Genomic DNA, 18,938 nt, shown 5'->3' with positions numbered 1-18,938 from the left:
TTGAGGAAGAAAGATATTCTTTTCATATTTTTTTCCTAAATTGACTTTCCAAAAGAAAAATCAAGACACCACTGAGTTCTTTTAATAAATAATACAATATCTTACTTGTGTCAGATTATTTAGTCTTTCAGTATTCTTCTTAGGGAGCTTTTAGTACGGATATAATATTTCATATAAAATATGGGAATGATAATAAAATTAGGCTCAAAGAAATTAATAATGAGTCAAATAGCAACACGAATGTGGCCCAAAAACCACGTTCAAGGGAACAATAATTTCTTTGGGTCTCTGTATTTAACCTTGAACTTCATCACAACTGCATGAGATAGATGTTATTAACACCTCCATTTTCCTAAAGAGGAAAATGAACATGCGGGAATGTTCATAGCCTCACCAAGTCCACTTAGGCAGAAAGTGCCGAGGTTGGGATTAAAGCCTATGTCTTCAAACACTGAAACTTCAAACACTGCCCTCCTAGGAACCACCTGAGTTTTAGCAGCTGTGTTATAGTCACATCACCTGGGGAACACATTCTCTCATCGTGAAGAAGAAATTTCTGGTTACGGAAACTCCATCTTCTGAGATTTGGAGAAAAATCTGAACGTTTGCTCAGCCATTGTTCTCTGCCTTTGGGCAACCCATCCATATCTGTGTAAAGCTGACCTCAGTGGGCAGTGGGGAGAATTAAACGAGGTGCAGAAGGAACGGTACCTGACAGCAGAGGGCTTCCCAAAGAGCATGCACTGATTATTCGGCATTCAGATTCCTTAGAAGTCTACGGGCTGGAGATATTCAAGTAGAGACCAAAGGACTTGGCTATAGATTGAACTGGATTCACAATTTTTTAGCTAGGTTCATGACCTTTTAGTGGAAGGTAGAATATCTGTAGTGGGCTCATATTATGAGCTGAACTGTAACCCTCGCCCCGGAATTCGAATGTTGGCACCCTAACCTGTAGGATCTGGTATGTGACTGCATCAGGAGACAGGGCCTATAAAGAGGTGATTAAGTTAAATGAAGCTGTTAGGATCGGCCCTAATCCAACATGACCAGTTTCCTCATAAAAAGAGGAAATTTGGACACATAAAGAGACACCAGGAGTTGGCACACACAGGCAAGAGAGCGTGTGAAGCCACAGAGGGTGGCACCAGAAGAAATCAACCCTGCCAACAAGTTGGTCTTGGACTTCCGGCTCCAGGACTATGAAAAAACAAATTTCTGTCCTTTAAGCCAGCCAATCTGTGGCATTTTGTTTTGGCACTGCTGGCAGACAAATACAGGTTGCAATCAGCATTTTTATAAGCTATAGAATAGCAGATATCAGAAGGTATATTCAGTCAGACTAGCACTGTTTCAAGGACTGTTCATTTCAGTGGATTACGTGTATGTTATATTACCTAGTTGTAATGTGATGTTAGTCACGAGGTCGTGTCCGACTATTTGCAACCCCATAGACTGTAGCCTGCCAGGCTCTCCTCTGACCATGGCATTCTCCAGGCAAGAACGCTGGCGTGGGTTGCCATTTCCTTGCTCCAGGGGATTTTCCCGACTCAGGGATCAAACTTGGATCTCCTGCATTACAGGCAGACTCTCTACTTTCTGAGCCACCAGAGAAGTAGTATATTATGTGGTCTGGGTTGTAATATAAACGTGGATCACTATCACAAAGATGGAGTAACACTGAACTTAACACCCAGAAGTTCTCTTCTAATTCAGATATCACGACTCGATGGGCATGAGTTTGAGTAAACTCCGGAAGTTTGTGATGGACAGGGAGGCCTGGCGTGCTGCAATTCATGGGGTCACAAAGAGTCGGACACGACTGAGCGACTGAACTGAACTGAACTGAATAATTAGTATTATCATAATTAACATGTTAATATTCATAGTGTATCAGTTAATATGGATTAATTGCCTCTAAGTACCAAAGGTTTGCAAACGTTAACTCCCTTACTCCTAAAATATTCCTTTAAGATAATCATTATTCCTATTTTACAGATGAAGTTGAGACATTGAATATTTAACCAATCCAGGGTCAAACACTTGGCATTTTTCAGAGAAAGGATTCCTGCCCAGAGAAGCCTGTTTCAAAAGCCTGCATTCACTGCAGTCAGCATCACAGGGCAGCTGCCCATAATCTTCTGTCCACTTACTTAGCACTCAAGCATCAGCTTCCCCTCTGCAAAGTGTTCAGTGATGGTAATTCAGAAGACCTTGGACTTAATAGGCTCCACGCATGTGACTGACTGAGGGTACAATGTACCTTTTATGACTGACAGTAAGAACCGGGAGCGCTCCTCCAGTTGGCATGGAGCTTTTCTCACTGTCAACTAGGTAAATGGAGTCTCGTGATGTCTGTGGGGGCGGATAATGAAGCACAACTGTCTACTCCATCAGGAGCCGAAGGAGGTGAGAAAAGGACCCTAGAACTCCTCGTCTGAAGACCCTGTGAATAGCGCGCTGCCCTCCTGCGCCAACAGGCTCCAGGCCAGACACTCTTGAACGCAGGTACATGGGCTCATTAGCAGGGAAATGGCAGCGGGTAATTGGAATATGTAAATGGCATGGGCAAACAGGGTGCTTTAACAATCAAGACCCGAAGAGAAAGAGCTTAATTTGATGGAGAGGAAGGAACAGACTGCCCAGGGAGCCAATTACTGGAGCCAGAGGATGGATGCTCAGCTTAGCAGGGGCCCCACAGTCAGGAGGGAGGGAGGCTGGGACATTGGGTGGGTGTGCTTCTGCCTCTAAAATGCCAAGTGACCTGGTGACGCAGCCCTGCCTTTTGCCAGATGCCAATTCTTGAGAACTCTTTTTGCTAAATACCTCTTGCTGCCATCCCCCCTCCTCTCCGGGGCCTCCACCTCTTTCCTGCTGGACCTCAGCATCTCTCAGATGGGCTCCACCAACAGTCTTCTTACTGCTCCTGGAGAATTAATTCCTCCCACTCCCAACCTTTCTTCCACAGAGTCCTCACAAAGCCTTTTGTGCAATCACCTGGGATCACGTGAGCCTATGCTTAAAGCACCTCTCGGTCCCCAGGTTTATAAGCCTGGTGCACAGGCGAGCCTGCCCTGCAGAGATCCTGCTCCATTTATGCTCACTTCCAGCCATCTGAACCTCTTGCCCTAGAAACTCCACACCACGTCTTGACAGAGCCCCTGCATATGCTGGGCCTTCCACCTGGCGCAGAATTCTCAGCGAGTAATACAACTTAGGGGTTGAAAGTATAAACTCTAGATAACCTGAACTTGAATTTTGGGACCAACATTTTTTTCTGTGAAACTTTGAACCGAGTACTTAACTTCTCTGTCATTTCATCCTAGTTAATAGAGAGCAATAACCATTAAGCCTCTCTCATAACTTTGTTGCTGGGATTAAATAAGATAAACCCAGTGCCAGGCATACAGCAAGCACTCAATAAATGTAAATAATGATGATGATTGCAACGATTGTCTATCGTGAACCAGGTTATTGAAAAGCCATGATGATATAGAGATGAGTGAATTGTTTTGCATAGCTTGTCTTATCTTTTCATCTAAACATGGAATTCATTACGCAACTTTCTTTTCTTTTTTCCTCCTGTTTCCCACAGGTAGAGAGCAATACATGAAACAGTCAATCAATAAATGTTCACTGGAAAGATAAATGAATGAATTCATTAGATGGATGAATTGACTATTTTACCCAATATAATTCAGTTCAGTTCAGTCGCTCAGTCATGTCCAACTCTTTGCGACCCCATGGACTGCAGCATGCCAGGCTTCCCCGTCCATCACCAACTCCCAGAGGTTACTCAAACTCATGTCCATTGAGTCAGTCATGCCATCCAACCATCTCATCCTCTGTCATCCCCTTCTCCGCCTGCCCTCAATCTTTCCCATCATCAGGGTCTTTTCCAATGAGTCTGTTCTTCACATCAGGTGGCCAAAGTATGGGAGTTTCAGCTTCAGCATTAGTTCTTCCAATGAATATTTAGGACTGATCTCCTTTGGGATGGACTGGTTGGATCTCCTTGCAGTCCAAGGGCTCTCAAGAGTCTTCTCCAATATCACAGTTCAAAAGCATCAATTCTTCGGCGCTCAACTTTCTTTATGGTCCAACTTTCACATCCATACATGACTAAAGGAAAATTATATACAATTATTTAAAAGAAAAAGTCAAAATGACATGTAGAAACATGCAAAGTAAGTTTAAAGGTTAATGTAAGAATGGCAAAGGCCAGGCCAGACAGGAAAAAGAAATATGCTTTCTCTCTGAGAACCACCAAAACTAAACCCTTTGGTTCTTGCCATCTGGGTTGAAACTGAGTACCTTTTGGCTCAAAGCTCAAATCATCCCTCCTGATTTGAATTGCCTTCTACAGACATGTGTCCAAATACCTTTGAGTAACATGAACAGTTACTCAAACTGGCTTCCCTGATGGCTGAGTTGGTAAACAATCCACATGCAATGCAGGAGATCCTGGTTTGATTTCTGGCTCAGGAAGATTCGCTGGAGAAGAGATAGACTACACACTCCACATTCTTGGACTTCCCTTGTTGCTCAGCTGGTAAAGAATTCACCTGCAATGTGGAAGACCTGGGTTCAATCCCTGGAATGGGAAGATCCCCTGGAGAAGGGAACGGCTGCCCACTCCAGTATTCTGGCCTGGAGAATCTCATGGTCTACAGTCCGTGGGGTCGAAAAGAGTCCGACACGACTGAGCGCCTTTCAACTTTCACTTTGAACGTGAGCAGTACATAGCAGGCTACAAAGTTCTGCCTTATCATGGGTCCCTGAATGGTGTTCAGACCATTTTGCAGATGAGGAAACTGAGGCCTGATGAGCTCAGCAGCTAGCCCAAGGTCACTGAGCTCAGAGTCAGAGTTGGGACTGGAATTTGAGTCCAGGTCTAAGCTCCGCACTTTAAGCTGCCCTCGGCCTCTGGGTGAAGGTGCAGTGGTGTCCTGTCGCCACTCTCACCTTATTCATTCCCAGGAAGTCTCCTCACTTGCAAGGAAGCCCTCATGTAGAGTGGCCTGAAGTTTGGGAGAAGCAAAACAAAGGCATGGAGGAAGGGAGGAGGGCAGCACATCTGAGGATTTGCTGTAGCTGGGTTTTCAAGAACAAAAATACATATAGGGAAGGCGTGGGATCCTTCCTTTTCAAGCACATTTCCTCTTGGCCTGAGGTTGTTACAAGACCTAAAATTGGAGCTTGTCCTGTCTCTTCCAAAAAAAGCAGTGTCTCCTTAGCTGCAAAGACCTGTCTCACTGGCTCCTCCCAGAGGTAGAGTTGTAACAGGCAAGGGGGGCATGCAGGATCTGATTAGAAGCAGCTTTATGAGGGATTCTGTGAGAGTGAATAATATGTGTTCAGTCCATGGAAGGTAACGTCGACAGAAACATAATCGGTATGGGAGACAATTCCGTATCCAGGAGATATGTCTGTTCCAGTGAGGTTACATCATCCCACCCACAAATAGAAGGTCCAGTGCAGTCGACCTGCCATCAGGTGGCTGGCTGGGGGAGGGGGGAAAGGGGAGGGGGAAGGTGTCCTATTGGGGGCTGTTAGGGGCTGAGCGTTGGTCTTCGATGCAGTAGTGTTAGTCACCGCCAGAATATTAACATAGGCTACTTTTGGGTACAAGATGACAAATTATTATCATTGCCTTTTTGTTGACCTATATTTAATAACTTATGTGCAACTATATGTACTTTTTGTGCAATAAAGAAAAGTAATAATATAAATAAAAGTAATAAAAATAAATTCTAACATGGTCTAAAACACAAGGAGTTTTGGGAGCTGGGTGAGAAGGGAGGCGGGGCTCCCACTCGCCTGCTCCTGTGACCCTGAGATCCTGCCCTGCTCCTTGGATCACAGTCATAGGCTTCCCTGGTGGCTCAGTCAGTAAAAACAATCTGCCTGCAATGCAGAAGATTGCCTACAATGCAGGAGATCAGGGTTCGATCCCTGGGTCAGCCAGATTCCCTGGAGAAGGAAATGGCAACCCTTGCCTGGGAAATCCCATGGACAGAGGGGCCTGGCAGGTGACAGTCCATGCAGTCGCAAGAGCCACACACAACTTAGCGATAAACCACCACCACCACGATTACTTCCATCACAGGAAGTGCTGTCATCTCCTGCAAGCACACTTCTGTTCATTTTGTTACTACATGCCTAACCCTGGGAAGAAGGATTTACAGAGGCAGAAACTGAGGCTCAGAGAAGGTCTCTTAATCTCTCTCCTTTCTCTCCTTATTTATTCTCAGCAAGGCTCCCTGTCTGCAAAGGGGAAAGAATTCACTGGCCCTACAGAACAGTGACATGAAGACCAGGAGAGGTGAAAAAAAAGCAAAGTAATGGAGTGGGGATACAGAGAGGAAAATGTAAGAACTAGGAAGTGACTGGGTTTTCAAGGTGACAAATCATGCAAAGCCAGGAGGAGGTGCCCTATTTGCACCACGGACCCCTGTCCAAACCTTGAGGATACTCTATCACTGAACTACCAGCATCCGGTTGATACCTGAGGCTCTTGGGACTTCAGGGTTCAAAAACAATCCCTTCCAGTGGGATGTAGGATGCTTGATTTCCATTAGTTGGAATCTGTACTATTGAGGGTTGAGATTACACACTTTCCCAAATAGCACTCAGAGCGCACCCAGATTTTTTGTGATATTTCCAAACTCCCGATCTGAACAACACTCTTCATTGAATTAGAAAACCGTTGAAGCAAATCAATTTCCAAACTCCCTTGCAATTTCCCTATCGTTAGATTTAATTGGATCAAAATTATGCATTTAATATTGAGTTTACTTCACCCTTTTGGGGCAGCACGAATGCAGTCCTTGCACTTGATCTTAAAGCATTAATATTTGACAGTCTGCAGCTCTTATCAAAATAGGAGTCTTTTCAAGTGCCTGAGGTTCAAGCTGTCATTTTGGAAATCTGAGCTTTTGATTAATTGTACAGTAATGAATTCTGACATCTTTTCCCTATGTGGTTCTTGACTACCTTTTTATGCTTATCTAGGGAGGCTTTTTAAGTGTTGACAAATTTTTTTTTGTCACTATGTTACTAAAGTTGCAAGAGAACTAACACTTCCTAAGATTAAAGACTTCCATAATGGTAAAAGACAAAAACAAAAATCTCATACCCAGACATACAGTTCAGTTCAGTTCAGTTGCCCAGTCGTGTCCAGCTCTTTCTGATCCCATGAACCGCAGCACGCCAGGCCTCCCTGTCCATCACCAACTCCCGGAGTTCACCCAAACCCATGTCCATTGAGTCGGTGATGCCATCCAACCATCTCATCTTTTGTCATCCCCTTCTTCTCCTGCCTTCAATTTTTCCCAGCATCAGGGTCTCAGACATACAGTGAATGCTTCTTTAGGTGCCAGTCATTGTTCTGGGGTCTTTGCATCCTGCATTCATTTATTCATCATTATCTCATGCTGGCAATAAGTATTGAGAGGTTACTATTATAAATAACAGGCATCCTTCTAGGATGCTGACCACTTGGATTTGTTTAGAGACGGAATAGTAAACAAAATGCAAATATGACCATTTCAGGCAGTGATAAACGTAATGAGTAAGTAAAACAGAAAGGGATTGGGAGAGAAGGGTAACTTTATAAAAGGTGCTTAAATACAGAGGGCAGAATTTTTCTAGGTAGTTGGGATTGGGCTGGGGCAGACAGTACAGGCATGTGTTGGTATTTGGGGGGTGGAGGGTAACAGATGTCAGGGATCCCAGTTCAGGTGTCCCCCCTTCTGTTTGGGACTTTTCTCACCGGAGGCGATTCCCTTTCTCCATACTTCTCCTCCTTCCCAGGTTTGCACTGACTGGTTACTTACAAGTTCCAACTCATTGTTGAGCATCCATCTATTCGTAAACTTTCATGGGGGCTTTGCCACTCATGGAGTCCTGTTTCCATCTACCAGTTCATGCAGTCCTTACAAAGTTCACCCCATAGCCCACTGACCAAGGTACAGTTTTTCTTCACTGGGTTTTCATGACTTATTTTATATAAAATTCTCATATGAGAGACACTTTCTGGACACTTTCTGTTGCACCAAGCAGTTTATTTTTGTGCTGGTACAACACCATTTTAAGGACTTCAGCCTTGCTGTATAGTTAACTCCCCTTTTTCTAAACTCCCTTCTTGAAACTCCAGCCTCCTTGGTTCTGAGAATTCTGAGACTCTTCCCTCTGACAGTCATTCACACAGGTCCCCCCCCGGCCCCTTCCTTACCCAACACGTCCACTCCGATTTCTTGCTGCCCCTCCCCCAACTCTTCTCTCCTCCCCCATCCCTTCACCCTTCCCTCATCCTTTCTCCTTTTCCCCATTTTCTCTCTCCCCTAGGCTCCTGCCCTTCTCTCTCTTTCACTCTCCTTTGCTCCAAGCGAATCCAGAGCCACAATCCACCTGCAGGCCTTCTGATCACTCCATTCTTTCTTGTTTGTTTGTTGTTGTTTTTTAATTTCATTATTTATTTTTTCCCCAATTATTTTTATTAGCTGGAGGCTAATTGCTTTATGATATTGTAGTGGTTTTTGCCATACATTGACATGAATCAGCCATGGATTTACATGTGTTCCCCATACCGATCCCCCCTCCCACCTCCCTCCCCATCCGATCCCTCTGGGTCTTCCCAGTGCACCAGCCCTGAGCACTTGTCTCATGCATCCAACCTGGGCTGGCGAGCTGTTTCACACTTGATAATATACATGTTTTGATGTTGTTCTCTCAGATCATACCACCCTCGGCTTCTCCCATAGAGTCCAAAAGTCTGTTCTATACATCTGTGTCTCTTTTTCTGTCTTGCATATAGGGTTATCTGATCACTCCATTCTATACCCTAGGGGTAGATCCTAGGCTTGACGCTTGCTCACAGCCCCTCCCCTCCACCTAGGCGAGCTTACAGGAGGGAGTGAAAAGCAAGGGAGGCACCAGGTACTTCCCAGGGGGCGCTAGTGGGAAAGAACTCGCCTGCCAATGCAGGAGACTCAGGAGACACTGGTTGGATCCCAGGGTCAGGAAGATCCCCTGGAAGAGGGCGCGGCAACCCACTGCAGTATTCTTGCCTGGAGAATCCCCATGGACAGGGGAGCCTGGTGGGCTACAGTCCATGGGGTCACAGAGTCGGACACGTCTGAACTGGCTTAGCACGCAGCAGATAGCAGGACAGCAGGAATGAAGGGTTTCCTTAACGGTGGTGGGCATGGTGGAAGGGAGGGAGGGAGTCAGGTTCAAAGGGCAAGACCCTAGTGAATTAACAAGATCTAGTCCGCCCCCCAGCCCTCCCCAACTGAGGCCTCACCTTCTTCTTCTCTCCCTGGAGCTCAAGAAGTTCAAGCCGCCCCTCACCTTTGCACTTACTCTTCTGCTGCCTGGAAGGCGCTTCTGGACATTAACGTAGTTGCTCCAGCTTGCTATTTCATCTCGCCTCCAAAACATCACCTCCACGGTGAGGCCTCCTAGGGACAGACAATTTAAAGAAGCTCCCCGCTTCTAGCCCTGCATGCCTATTTTCTTTCCTCCTTGAATTACCAGCAGAGGAAATTATGCCGTTCCCGTGTGTTTCGCCGTTATTGTTTTCCACCTTTCGAGAAGGCAAGCTCTCTGAGCACAAGGACCTCACGTGGGTTTAGTCACTGAATGAATGAGCAGAAACTCAGACAAGAGAGGGAAGGACCTGCCAAGAGCACAAGTTAGGAGCGAAGCCGATTCCCCGTGTCCTATTTCTTCGCCCTCTGCTCACGCTAGCTGGTGGAGGTGCCACTCAAGGGCCAGGGGCGTGAGGGCGGAACGAACCACGAATGGAGAGCCACGAGCATCGCTGCCCCCAGCAGCGATGGGTCCCCGGTGCGCTGCGCCGTGGCCAACCCAGCAACTTGGATTTTACTTCACAAGCCAAGAAGCCGGGTTGGGAGGTGACTAGAAAAATCTGAAGATGCCAGAACAGGAAAAAAAGACCAAGACCCCCACCCACCCACCCAGTGCCTCCTCCTCTTTTCGTCTTTTCCCCCCACGCCCAGCTCGGGGAAAGCCCCAAGGCCCACGGGAGCGCGGGGAGTCCCGCACCGCGGCCGCAGCCGCGCGCACGGGCGATCCCGGGCCGCGGGGCGCGCAGGGTAGGGGCGCGGGGAGGGGCGGGGCGCCGCCGTGGGCCTCCTGCCGCGACGGGGCGGGACAATGGGGCCCCACCCCGGCGAGGGCGGGAGGGAGGCGGCGTGCGCTCGGCCCACCGCGCGCTCGCTCGCCGATGCTGCCGCCGCCGGAGCGAGGCTGAGGCTGGAGCGGGCGGGGAGGGGCGCGGGGGGGAGCGCGGAGGCGGGAGGAGGCGGCGGCGGCGGCGGCGGCGCGTGTGGCGGGCGGGAGGGAGGGAGGGAGGGCGGCTGGCCCCGGGCTTGTAAATAAACTGCGATGCTGTCTCGGGCTCGCCGGCCCGGGTGCCGCCGCCGCCGCCGCCGCCCGGGAGCGCCAGTGCCGGGCCCCCGCCGCCGCGCACCCTAGCGCCTCCGCGCCAGCCTCGCGCGCCCTCGCCCGCTTCCCGCAGCCCCCGACCCGCGCCCCTCGGGGTCCCGCGGCGGAACCGCGCGGGATGTGACCCTTTCCCCCTGCCCCTCGGGGCCCCGCCTTAGCCTGCTTTTGGGAGGGGGGCGGGTGGGGAGGGGCGCGCGGATCATGGCATTGGAGTTCCCGGGCTTGCAGCCGCCGCCGCCGCCTCTTCCACGCAGCCCGAGCGCCCCTTCTTCCCGGAGCAGCAGCGGAGAAGGCGAAGCGGCCGGCGGGGGCGAGGCAGATGGGGCTCAAGGCGCGCAGGCCGGCGGGGGCGGCTGGCGGCGGCGGCGACGGGGGCGGCGGAGGCGGCGGGGCCGCTAACCCGGCCGGAGGGGACGCGGCGGCGGCCGGCGACGAGGAGCGGAAAGTGGGGCTAGCGCCGGGCGACGTGGAGCAAGTCACCTTGGCGCTGGGAGCCGGAGCTGACAAAGACGGGACCCTGCTGCTGGAGGGCGGCGGCCGCGACGAGGGGCAGCGGAGGACCCCGCAGGGCATCGGGCTCCTGGCCAAGACGCCCCTGAGCCGCCCCGTCAAGAGGAACAACGCCAAGTACAGACGCATCCAAACTTTGATCTACGACGCCCTCGAGAGACCGCGGGGCTGGGCGCTGCTCTACCACGCGCTTGTGTGAGTACCGGCCCTCTCCGGGAGCCCCTCGGAGGCGGTGCGTGAGGTGGGCGGGGGGCGTTCGGGATGCGGGCTGGAGCTGAGGATGGCTCTGGGGCTTCCTAGTCCAGGGGCGCCCGTCCACCGAACTGGAGAGCAGCCTGCCCTCTGCCGTGTGTGCCTGTGTGTCTGTGGACCATTCTCAGGGTGTTGGACACCTGGGAGTTGAACCCCAGGGCTTAAAAAATATCCAAGCGTGGCTCCTCAGCTGATTCGGAGATCGAATTGGCACCTCTGGTGCGAGCGCGGGTGCGCGTTTGTGGCACCATCTCCGGATGTTGGTAGCCAAGCTTAAAAGAATTCGGTGGTTTTTCTAATTAACGAGGAGGTTGAACGGGATAAAGCGGATCCTCCCATGCGCGCTGTGTTTCTGCTTGGGGTGGGTCCCTTCTACTTGGGATCGCTGCTGAGTTTAGGTGATACATCCTGCAGTTGGGATGGGAGTGGTACATTGCCCACAGTGGGGTGTGTATGTGTGTGTGTGTGTGTGTGAGTGTGTGTGTGTGTGTGAGTGTGAGCGCGGCTATCGATTGCTTGCTTGTGCTACCCTTTTTCGGGCTCCATTCTGGTGTGGAAAGGAACGTGGTTTGCTCCATTTGGGGACTGGGGCTGCCAAAACGCATCTTTTGGGGTTCTCTTTAGAGAAGTGAATGAGGGAGAGGGATGAGGGGAAACTGACTATGATTCTCCTGCTGTAAGCCTGGAATGAGGGGTGGGGACTTCACCTTGCCCGTAGATGAGGGCCAGGGATCATTTTGGCTGAAACATCTCCATAATTTGGTCTTATCATCCCCGCCACCTCAGCTCCTTCCCGGTCTCTTGCTGGGGCCGGGCCAGGGCAGAGGGAGAGTGAAGGGGCCTGGGCTGAAGCTTTGCCGCCAGGCCCCCCTCCCCTGGAAAGAGTCTGTTCCTGGCCAGGATGTAAATGCGTGGTGGGCAGGAAGATGGAACTTCTTTTGCGCCCAGTGCTCTGGGTAGAAAATCCTGCTGTGTTTGGGGAGGGGAGGATGATAGTGGTGGCTTCTTTCCCAGGAGGGGAAGCCGGGGTTGTCAGCATGCACCCCCCCGCCCGCCCCACCCCCCGCCGGGCTGGCAGGGCACGTCCAGGTACCCCTTGCTTCCTGTCTGTGGCTTAGTCATTCTGATGCCTGCTCCTTAGGAAGCTCTACCATTACCAGGGTTTTGGCGGGGAAATGACCAAGACCTTGACCCTTCTGCCTGTGCTTTTAGCAGTGAATATTCCTCCCTGTTCTTCTCCAATTGACCGACGACTAATGGGTGGAAAGGGAGCCTTGGAGTTAAACACTACCTGCCAATCTTCCTTGGCTGGAGAGGCAGTTCCAGATTTGGCCACCAGGTGGGGGCCTCTACACAGGACCTCAGGCTTGGCAACAGGTTTCATGAGAGGTTCCTGAAGCCTTGCAACGGTGCCTGCCGGAAACTGAGGCCCCAAAGGCATCCAACCAGGAATATGGGTTGTTGTTGTTTTTTGGGAGGGGCGGGGGAATCTAGCCTTTGGCATTCAGGTCTGCGTGTATCTGCAGGTGTTAGTGGCTGGAGAGAAGGGTTAGCAATTGCTCTTCTGTTTGCTTTCGTCAGTTGATAAAAAGGGATTAAAATATATTCTTCTCTGTCTCTAGTGCTGTATTTAGTCAAATTGAACTGATGGTAATACTGGAATATGCGATAGTAAGGCATACAGATTACTTGAGTGCACACAAGCGTACACGGCCTCACACGTCCTTTTGACATCAATGGCGTCCTGTACATATTGGCCGACTTCTGAACCTGGGGTCCTACTGGAGTTGTGGGCTCCCTCTTCCTTCAGCTTTCCCAGCCAGCACTCTTACCCCATCTGGGACATTCTGGGGAGGGGATAGCTAATGCCTGATTTTATCCTTCTCCACAATTATTTCATCGCTTGGAAGCAGGTTTGGGAATGCCTGTATGTAACCTCAGTTTCCCAGAGAGGATCTAGGAAAATTTTACATTATGGAAGAAAGAAGAATTGCATACCTAGTGAGGTACTTTTGCACATGCAGATTATTATTTCATTTAATTCTTGCTGCAGTTTCATGACGTGGGAATTGTTACCTGTATTTGATGGATGAGAATATGGAAACCAAAACAGAGAGAACCACTTGTCCAGGGTCATGTGGTTGAGTTTCTGGAGCTCACATTTGAATGCTGGGGGTCATCTCTTGTTTCTAAGTTGGGATCCCAGTTATGACCCTCTGCCAACAATTTTGGGACTCTGTGTATTTCATGAGGCATCCCTGGGTGCTCCTTGCCCCCTCAGTAACAGAGGACTCTGTCATTTCTCTGCCTCCCCTTCCTAGCTCACAGTTGGCAAATGGCTGGAAATGGATCTGGAATCAAAAGAGGGGCTGCTCAAAACCCAGGGAACCGCAGTGTTGGGGAGACAGAATGTGGCCTGTGTCGTGCCAGGGTTGGGATTCTGATTAATCGGGCATTCCACAGGAAAACCCTGTCGGATTGGGTTTAGGCTTCTGACACTTGAATTTCAGCTCATTAGCGGAAGCACTGTACATCCTTCCTCCTGCTAGGAGCAAGCCCAGTCAAGTGAACAAAACCGAACCTTTCATTGATGATTCAGGATTTTGCAAGGTACTGAAATGCATGCTTTAAAGCAGCCATTATCTTATTCTGGGCTGTGGTTAATGGCTCAAGAGAGCCAGGAAATTGGGCTGATCGTGGTCTCACAGGTTAGTGCATGCTTTAAAAAAAAAAACCAAAAAAAAAAAAACAACCCCCAAATGAACCAGACTCATGAGATGTAATTTCTTGCTTCTTTCCTAAAGGCAAAATATAGCAAATGTGAACATCGAAGACCCCCCACCCCCACCCTGCCACCCCTGCTTCCCTTGTCTTAAATGCCCATCCCTTGCTTTCTCCTGGCTACTTGCTTTCACCCTGGCTGAGTTCTTGGATCATCTCTTCTGGAAAGTTTCTCCCTGACCCTCCAGCTGGTTAGAATGGCCCATCCTTGGCAGCATCCCCAAGCAGAGGATTCTGCACTGGACTGATCTGCTTGCTCATCTCCCCACCATGGACTGAGAGCTCCTTCGAGGAGGAACTGCATTGTTCCTTAGCAACCTCAGGCCCCAGCAGGCTTACTGGGCTCCTGGTGGGTACCCAGTAACCATTTGCTGAATGGATGAGTGAAAGAATACTCTCAGGTTCACCAAGACTTTGTTCTGCATGGTGTGTGTTCCTGTCTTCACAACAGTAATAAGTGGTCAGCGTCGTGGAAGGTTAATGACGAGAAGAGCTCTCAGAAGTTATAAGATGGACAGGGGGTAAGGGAAAAGGTCGGAGACTACACTCTGAGCTCAGCAAGGCTGATCTCTTTTCTGTATCTTAAGCTGCATGGCTGAAAAGGGTTCCAATATTGTAGAAAATGGCTGGACCTGAAGTTCATCTCTGGACTCTGCCTTCGGTTTCTGACTTTGCATGAGCCAGGTTGGGCAAGACCCGTAAATTGGGGATGATCACGCTGGCCCATCACCAGGTGGGTTTTTAGGCTAAAGAAAGTAGGGTCTGTGAATGAAATGAATCTAATAGTATGCATGAAGCATTTACTAGTTGATTCTGAAAGAGTCTCCTTACAAGTCATACCCTTCTGCCACTGTGGTTGTCTGGGGACTCCCGCTTCCGGGCCTTTTAGTGGGAAGTTGCTGACTTCATCTTGGCATGTTCCTGGATTGGCACCGTACAGTCATCGTGCTGTCCCGACTGCCTCTCCAGGACCAGTGGGGGTGATCAGTCGCTCACCTGATGACGGACCAAGGGGAAGTGCTCACAAGAGAGGCACCCTGATTGCATTCTGAGATGGATTGGCACCAAGGCTGAGAGGTGGGGCTCACGGACCCAGCAGCTGCTCTGGAAGGTAAAGAAGGGCCTGGCCAGTGGACTTAGTGTATTGACTAAAGGGTCTGCAGTCCTCAAGGTGGAGGAGAGACGCTGGCCTCTCACCAAGACCCCTCATTAGTAAGACAGAGTCTTCACAAGTCTGAAGTAAGAGAAACTTAATTTCCCAAACTTACTTTGCCTCTTATAGCTGGTATGGTCTTGGGAAAGTTGTTGGATCTCTGAGTTTCAGTTTCTTCATCTAAAATATGTGATCAGTATAGACTCTTATGGAGCTAAGAGCACCTTACATAGAAGAAATGCTCAATAATAGATAGTCATTTGTGTTATTAATGTTACTCAGTCAATATAAATGCCTTCTCTGTGCCTGGCGCTCTTCTAGACATTGGGATTATAACAGTAAACAAAATCCAGCAAAGCAAAACAGTCTAATCTCTGCCCCTATAGAACATACAGCCTAATAATATGTTAGTAATATTTTAATATAATTTAATAATAATGTTAGTATTAGCAGCGGTCTCAGAGCTTGGCCATCTGGTCAACCTCCCATCCTAGACAGAAGGAGTCCCTTCAACAGCATCTCCAGCAATGCTACAACTTATTAATTCATTACTGACGGGACATTGTTTTTCTTTTCTAGATAATGCTGGATTCAGTTCTCTCAACTATTCTGTTTCTCTGGCTCTGTTCATCCCATTCTCCTCTTTTTCTGCCTCCATGTCTCTCTTCTTTCTCATTTCCCACAAGGTGTTGGTCTTCTTAACCACCTCAGTTCATCCTCACTTTTTTCCTTACCCTACTAATGTGCTCTCTGTATTTTCTGCTTCAGTTTTGTCAGTTTCCTTCTCGTTGAGAACCAAGGATTTTGAGTTCTCATTCTTTCTTAAAAATTTTTTATTTTATTGTGATTAGAACACTTAACATGAAATCTGCCTTCTTAACAAATATGTAAGTGTGCAACACGTTGTTGTTGACTGTAGGTGCAGCGTTGTGCAGCTGATCTCTCCTCTTGCTTAACGGACCCTTAATGCCTGCTGGCTGGTCACCCTCTGTTCCCCGCTCCCTCCGGCTTCTTGTAGCCACCATACCACCCTTTCACTCCATGAATGTGACTACTTTAGATCCTCATATAAGCAGGCTCATGCAGTGCTTGTCATTCTGTGAATGTCTTATTTCACTTAGCATAATGCCCTCAAGGTCCATCTGTGTTATTACATACTGCAGAATTCCTTAAGACTGAATGGTATTCCATTTTATTTATCCCTTCATCTGTGGATGGACATTTAGGATGTTTCCACATCTTGGCTAATGTGAATAGTATTTCAATAAGCATAGAAGTGCTAACAGATCTTTGAGATCCTGATAATAATATTTTGAGTAAATACTCAGAACTGCGGTTGCTGAATCACATGGTACTTCTATTTTTAATTTTTGAGAGACTTCCATATTGCTTTCCAGCTGCACCATTTTGCTTTTACACCAACAATGTTTGTTGTTGTTCTGTCGCTAAGTCATGTTCAACTCTGTGATCCCATGGACCCCATGGACAGCAGCAATCTAGTCTTCCCTGTCCTTCACTATCTCCAGGGGTTTGCTCAAACTCATGACTCTGAGTTTGCTCAAGCTCACGCTTCCCTGATGGCTCAGATGGCAAAGAATCTGCCTGCAATGCAGGAGACATGGGTTTGATATCCTGGGTCAGGAAGATCCTCAGAGAAGGGAATGGCTACCCACTCCAGTATTCTTTTCTGGAGAATTCCATAGACAGAGGAGCCTGTCACAAAGAATCAGACACAACTGAGTGACTAACACTTTCACTTTCCAACAATATGTAAGCCTTGCTATTTCTCCACATCCTCACTAACACTTGCTGTGTCTTGTTTTTTGTGATAATAGGTTTGACGTGATCTATATTGCATCATTCTTTCTCACTGGTAAGAGCATGGTCTTTGGAGTCAGATGTGGGTTTGCTATTTCCTTGCTTTGTGACCTAGAGAAATTTGCTCATCTTGCTTGGATTTCAGTTTCTTTATTTCTGATATGTAGATAATAATGCCTGCCCCTCAGGGTTGCTGTGAAATTTAATCAAGGTGTTGATACTGAACCCCTAAACATTGCATTGTGTTGATTTGCAACCTCGGGAGGTCCCCAGTTGAAATCTGAAATTGGTCAACTACATGGAGGGCAAGGGGAGACCCAGGAAAGAAGCAGGCCACTCTGGATGAGTAGGTGTTGGGCTTAAGAATCGGAGAACTTATATATGAGGCTTGTCATGGGCAGCAGGACAGGTAGACATTTACACAGCCTTCCAGCGTCTTAAAGATTTATACTGAGGCCTTCATGGGATACAGTAACATACACCATCCAGATGGTTTCAACTACACATTCTCACTCAAGACTGCACCCTTGAACATGGTTCCCACTGTGGGAACAGTGGGCAGAGGATAGATTCCCAGCACTGGAGGGATAAGGAGCCAGCTCATGGGTCACATCCTCTTCATGACCCCCACCAGCACCGTGGTAGATTTCAATGAATGTTGTTTCTTTCTTGCTTCCCCTCTCAGCCATATTTAATCTGCTTTCTTATTGCTCCCCCCCCCCCAATAAAATCCATGGCCCCTTCCCTTTCTAATAATCTCATTTGATTTTTCATTTTATGAACTCCTTTATTTCTTCCTGACTCTCTTTTTTATGACATTGTCAAACTGTTCAAACAGAATGAAGAAGCCGAAGGGGGGACACAGCAACCCACAGCATCAGATCTCTGGAATCCATGAGACTGGGAACAAAAAGGACCACAGGTGCACCAGGTTCACTTTCTAGGAAACAGGCTAACATCAAGTGAGCATCCTTGGTTGAAGAGAAGGTGCCCAGTATCTCCCTTTCATAAATGAATGACAGATGCTGAGAAGTTATGTGACTTACCCAGGATCTTGAAACTCCTAAGGTGGCGGAGCTGGGATCACACAGGAGTCCTCCACCCACTAGGCGGTGCTCTCTTCGCCATGTTACGATTCTCCTCTGTGGAAGGGAGGCGGTGCCCCAGAAGAGTAGTAGAAAGGGATCGACACTCTCGCTTTCAGAGTGAGGCACTTTAGAGCTGCATTTCTGGAAAGTCCCCAGGGGAAACCAGTGCAGCTGGTCTGTAGCCCACACTTTGAGTAACACAGCTTCTCAGACTTTGATGTAAGTGTGCATCAACTAGGCATGAAGGTGGGTGGTGGTGGTTTGGTCTCAAAGTTGTGTCCAATTCTTGTGACCCCATGGACTGTAGCCCATCAGGCTCCTCTGTCCGTGGAATTTCCCAGGCAAGAATACTGGAGTGGGCTGTCATTTCCTTCTACAGGGGCCCTTAAGAGAAATCTGGCAGATTCCACCTGAACCAAAACCATCCAACTTGTATGTAATGAGGGCAACTGACCCTACCCTTCTGAATAATTCAGTGGAAATTTACAACATACCTGAAATCATGCCTAAACTGACCTGAAACTAATCATGAAGAAACAACAGACAAAGTCAAATGGTGGGACATCTTGCAAGATATCTGGCATGGTCTCTTCCAAAGGGTCCGTGTCATGAGAACAAACAAAAATGAGGATAACTTTCTGTTTGGGGAGACTGAATGCACCTGATAACCAGGTGCAATGCTTGAAAATCAACAAGTGGCCTACATCAAACTTCAGCACTGTGAAAGAAGGGATCAACCAAATGAAAAGGCAGCTATGATAAGGGAGAAGATATTTGCAACCATGTATTTGGTAAGAGGATAAAATCCAAAATATATAAAGAATTCGTACAACTCTGTAGCAAGAAAGCAAATACTCTGATTT

General features: G+C 48.4%; 1 protein-coding gene across 1 annotated transcript in view; it reads left to right on the top strand.

The window, feature by feature from the left end:
- Nucleotides 1–10,777: 10,777 nt before the first annotated feature.
- Nucleotides 10,778–18,938, top strand: part of KCNQ3 (potassium voltage-gated channel subfamily Q member 3) — a 285,903-nt gene continuing 277,742 nt past the window's right edge. Inside the window, exon 1 of the mRNA XM_065902941.1 lies at nucleotides 10,778–11,178. Within this exon, the coding sequence (XP_065759013.1) occupies nucleotides 10,793–11,178 (386 nt within the window). The 5' untranslated portion in view covers nucleotides 10,778–10,792. The remainder of the gene's footprint in view (nucleotides 11,179–18,938) is intronic.

This window comes from Muntiacus reevesi, chromosome 12 (assembly GCF_963930625.1).
Source record: "Muntiacus reevesi chromosome 12, mMunRee1.1, whole genome shotgun sequence".
Lineage (NCBI taxonomy): Eukaryota > Metazoa > Chordata > Mammalia > Artiodactyla > Cervidae > Muntiacus > Muntiacus reevesi.
The sequence above is the reverse complement of the archived record's forward strand: the minus strand, read 5'-3'. Positions and strand labels throughout refer to the sequence as shown.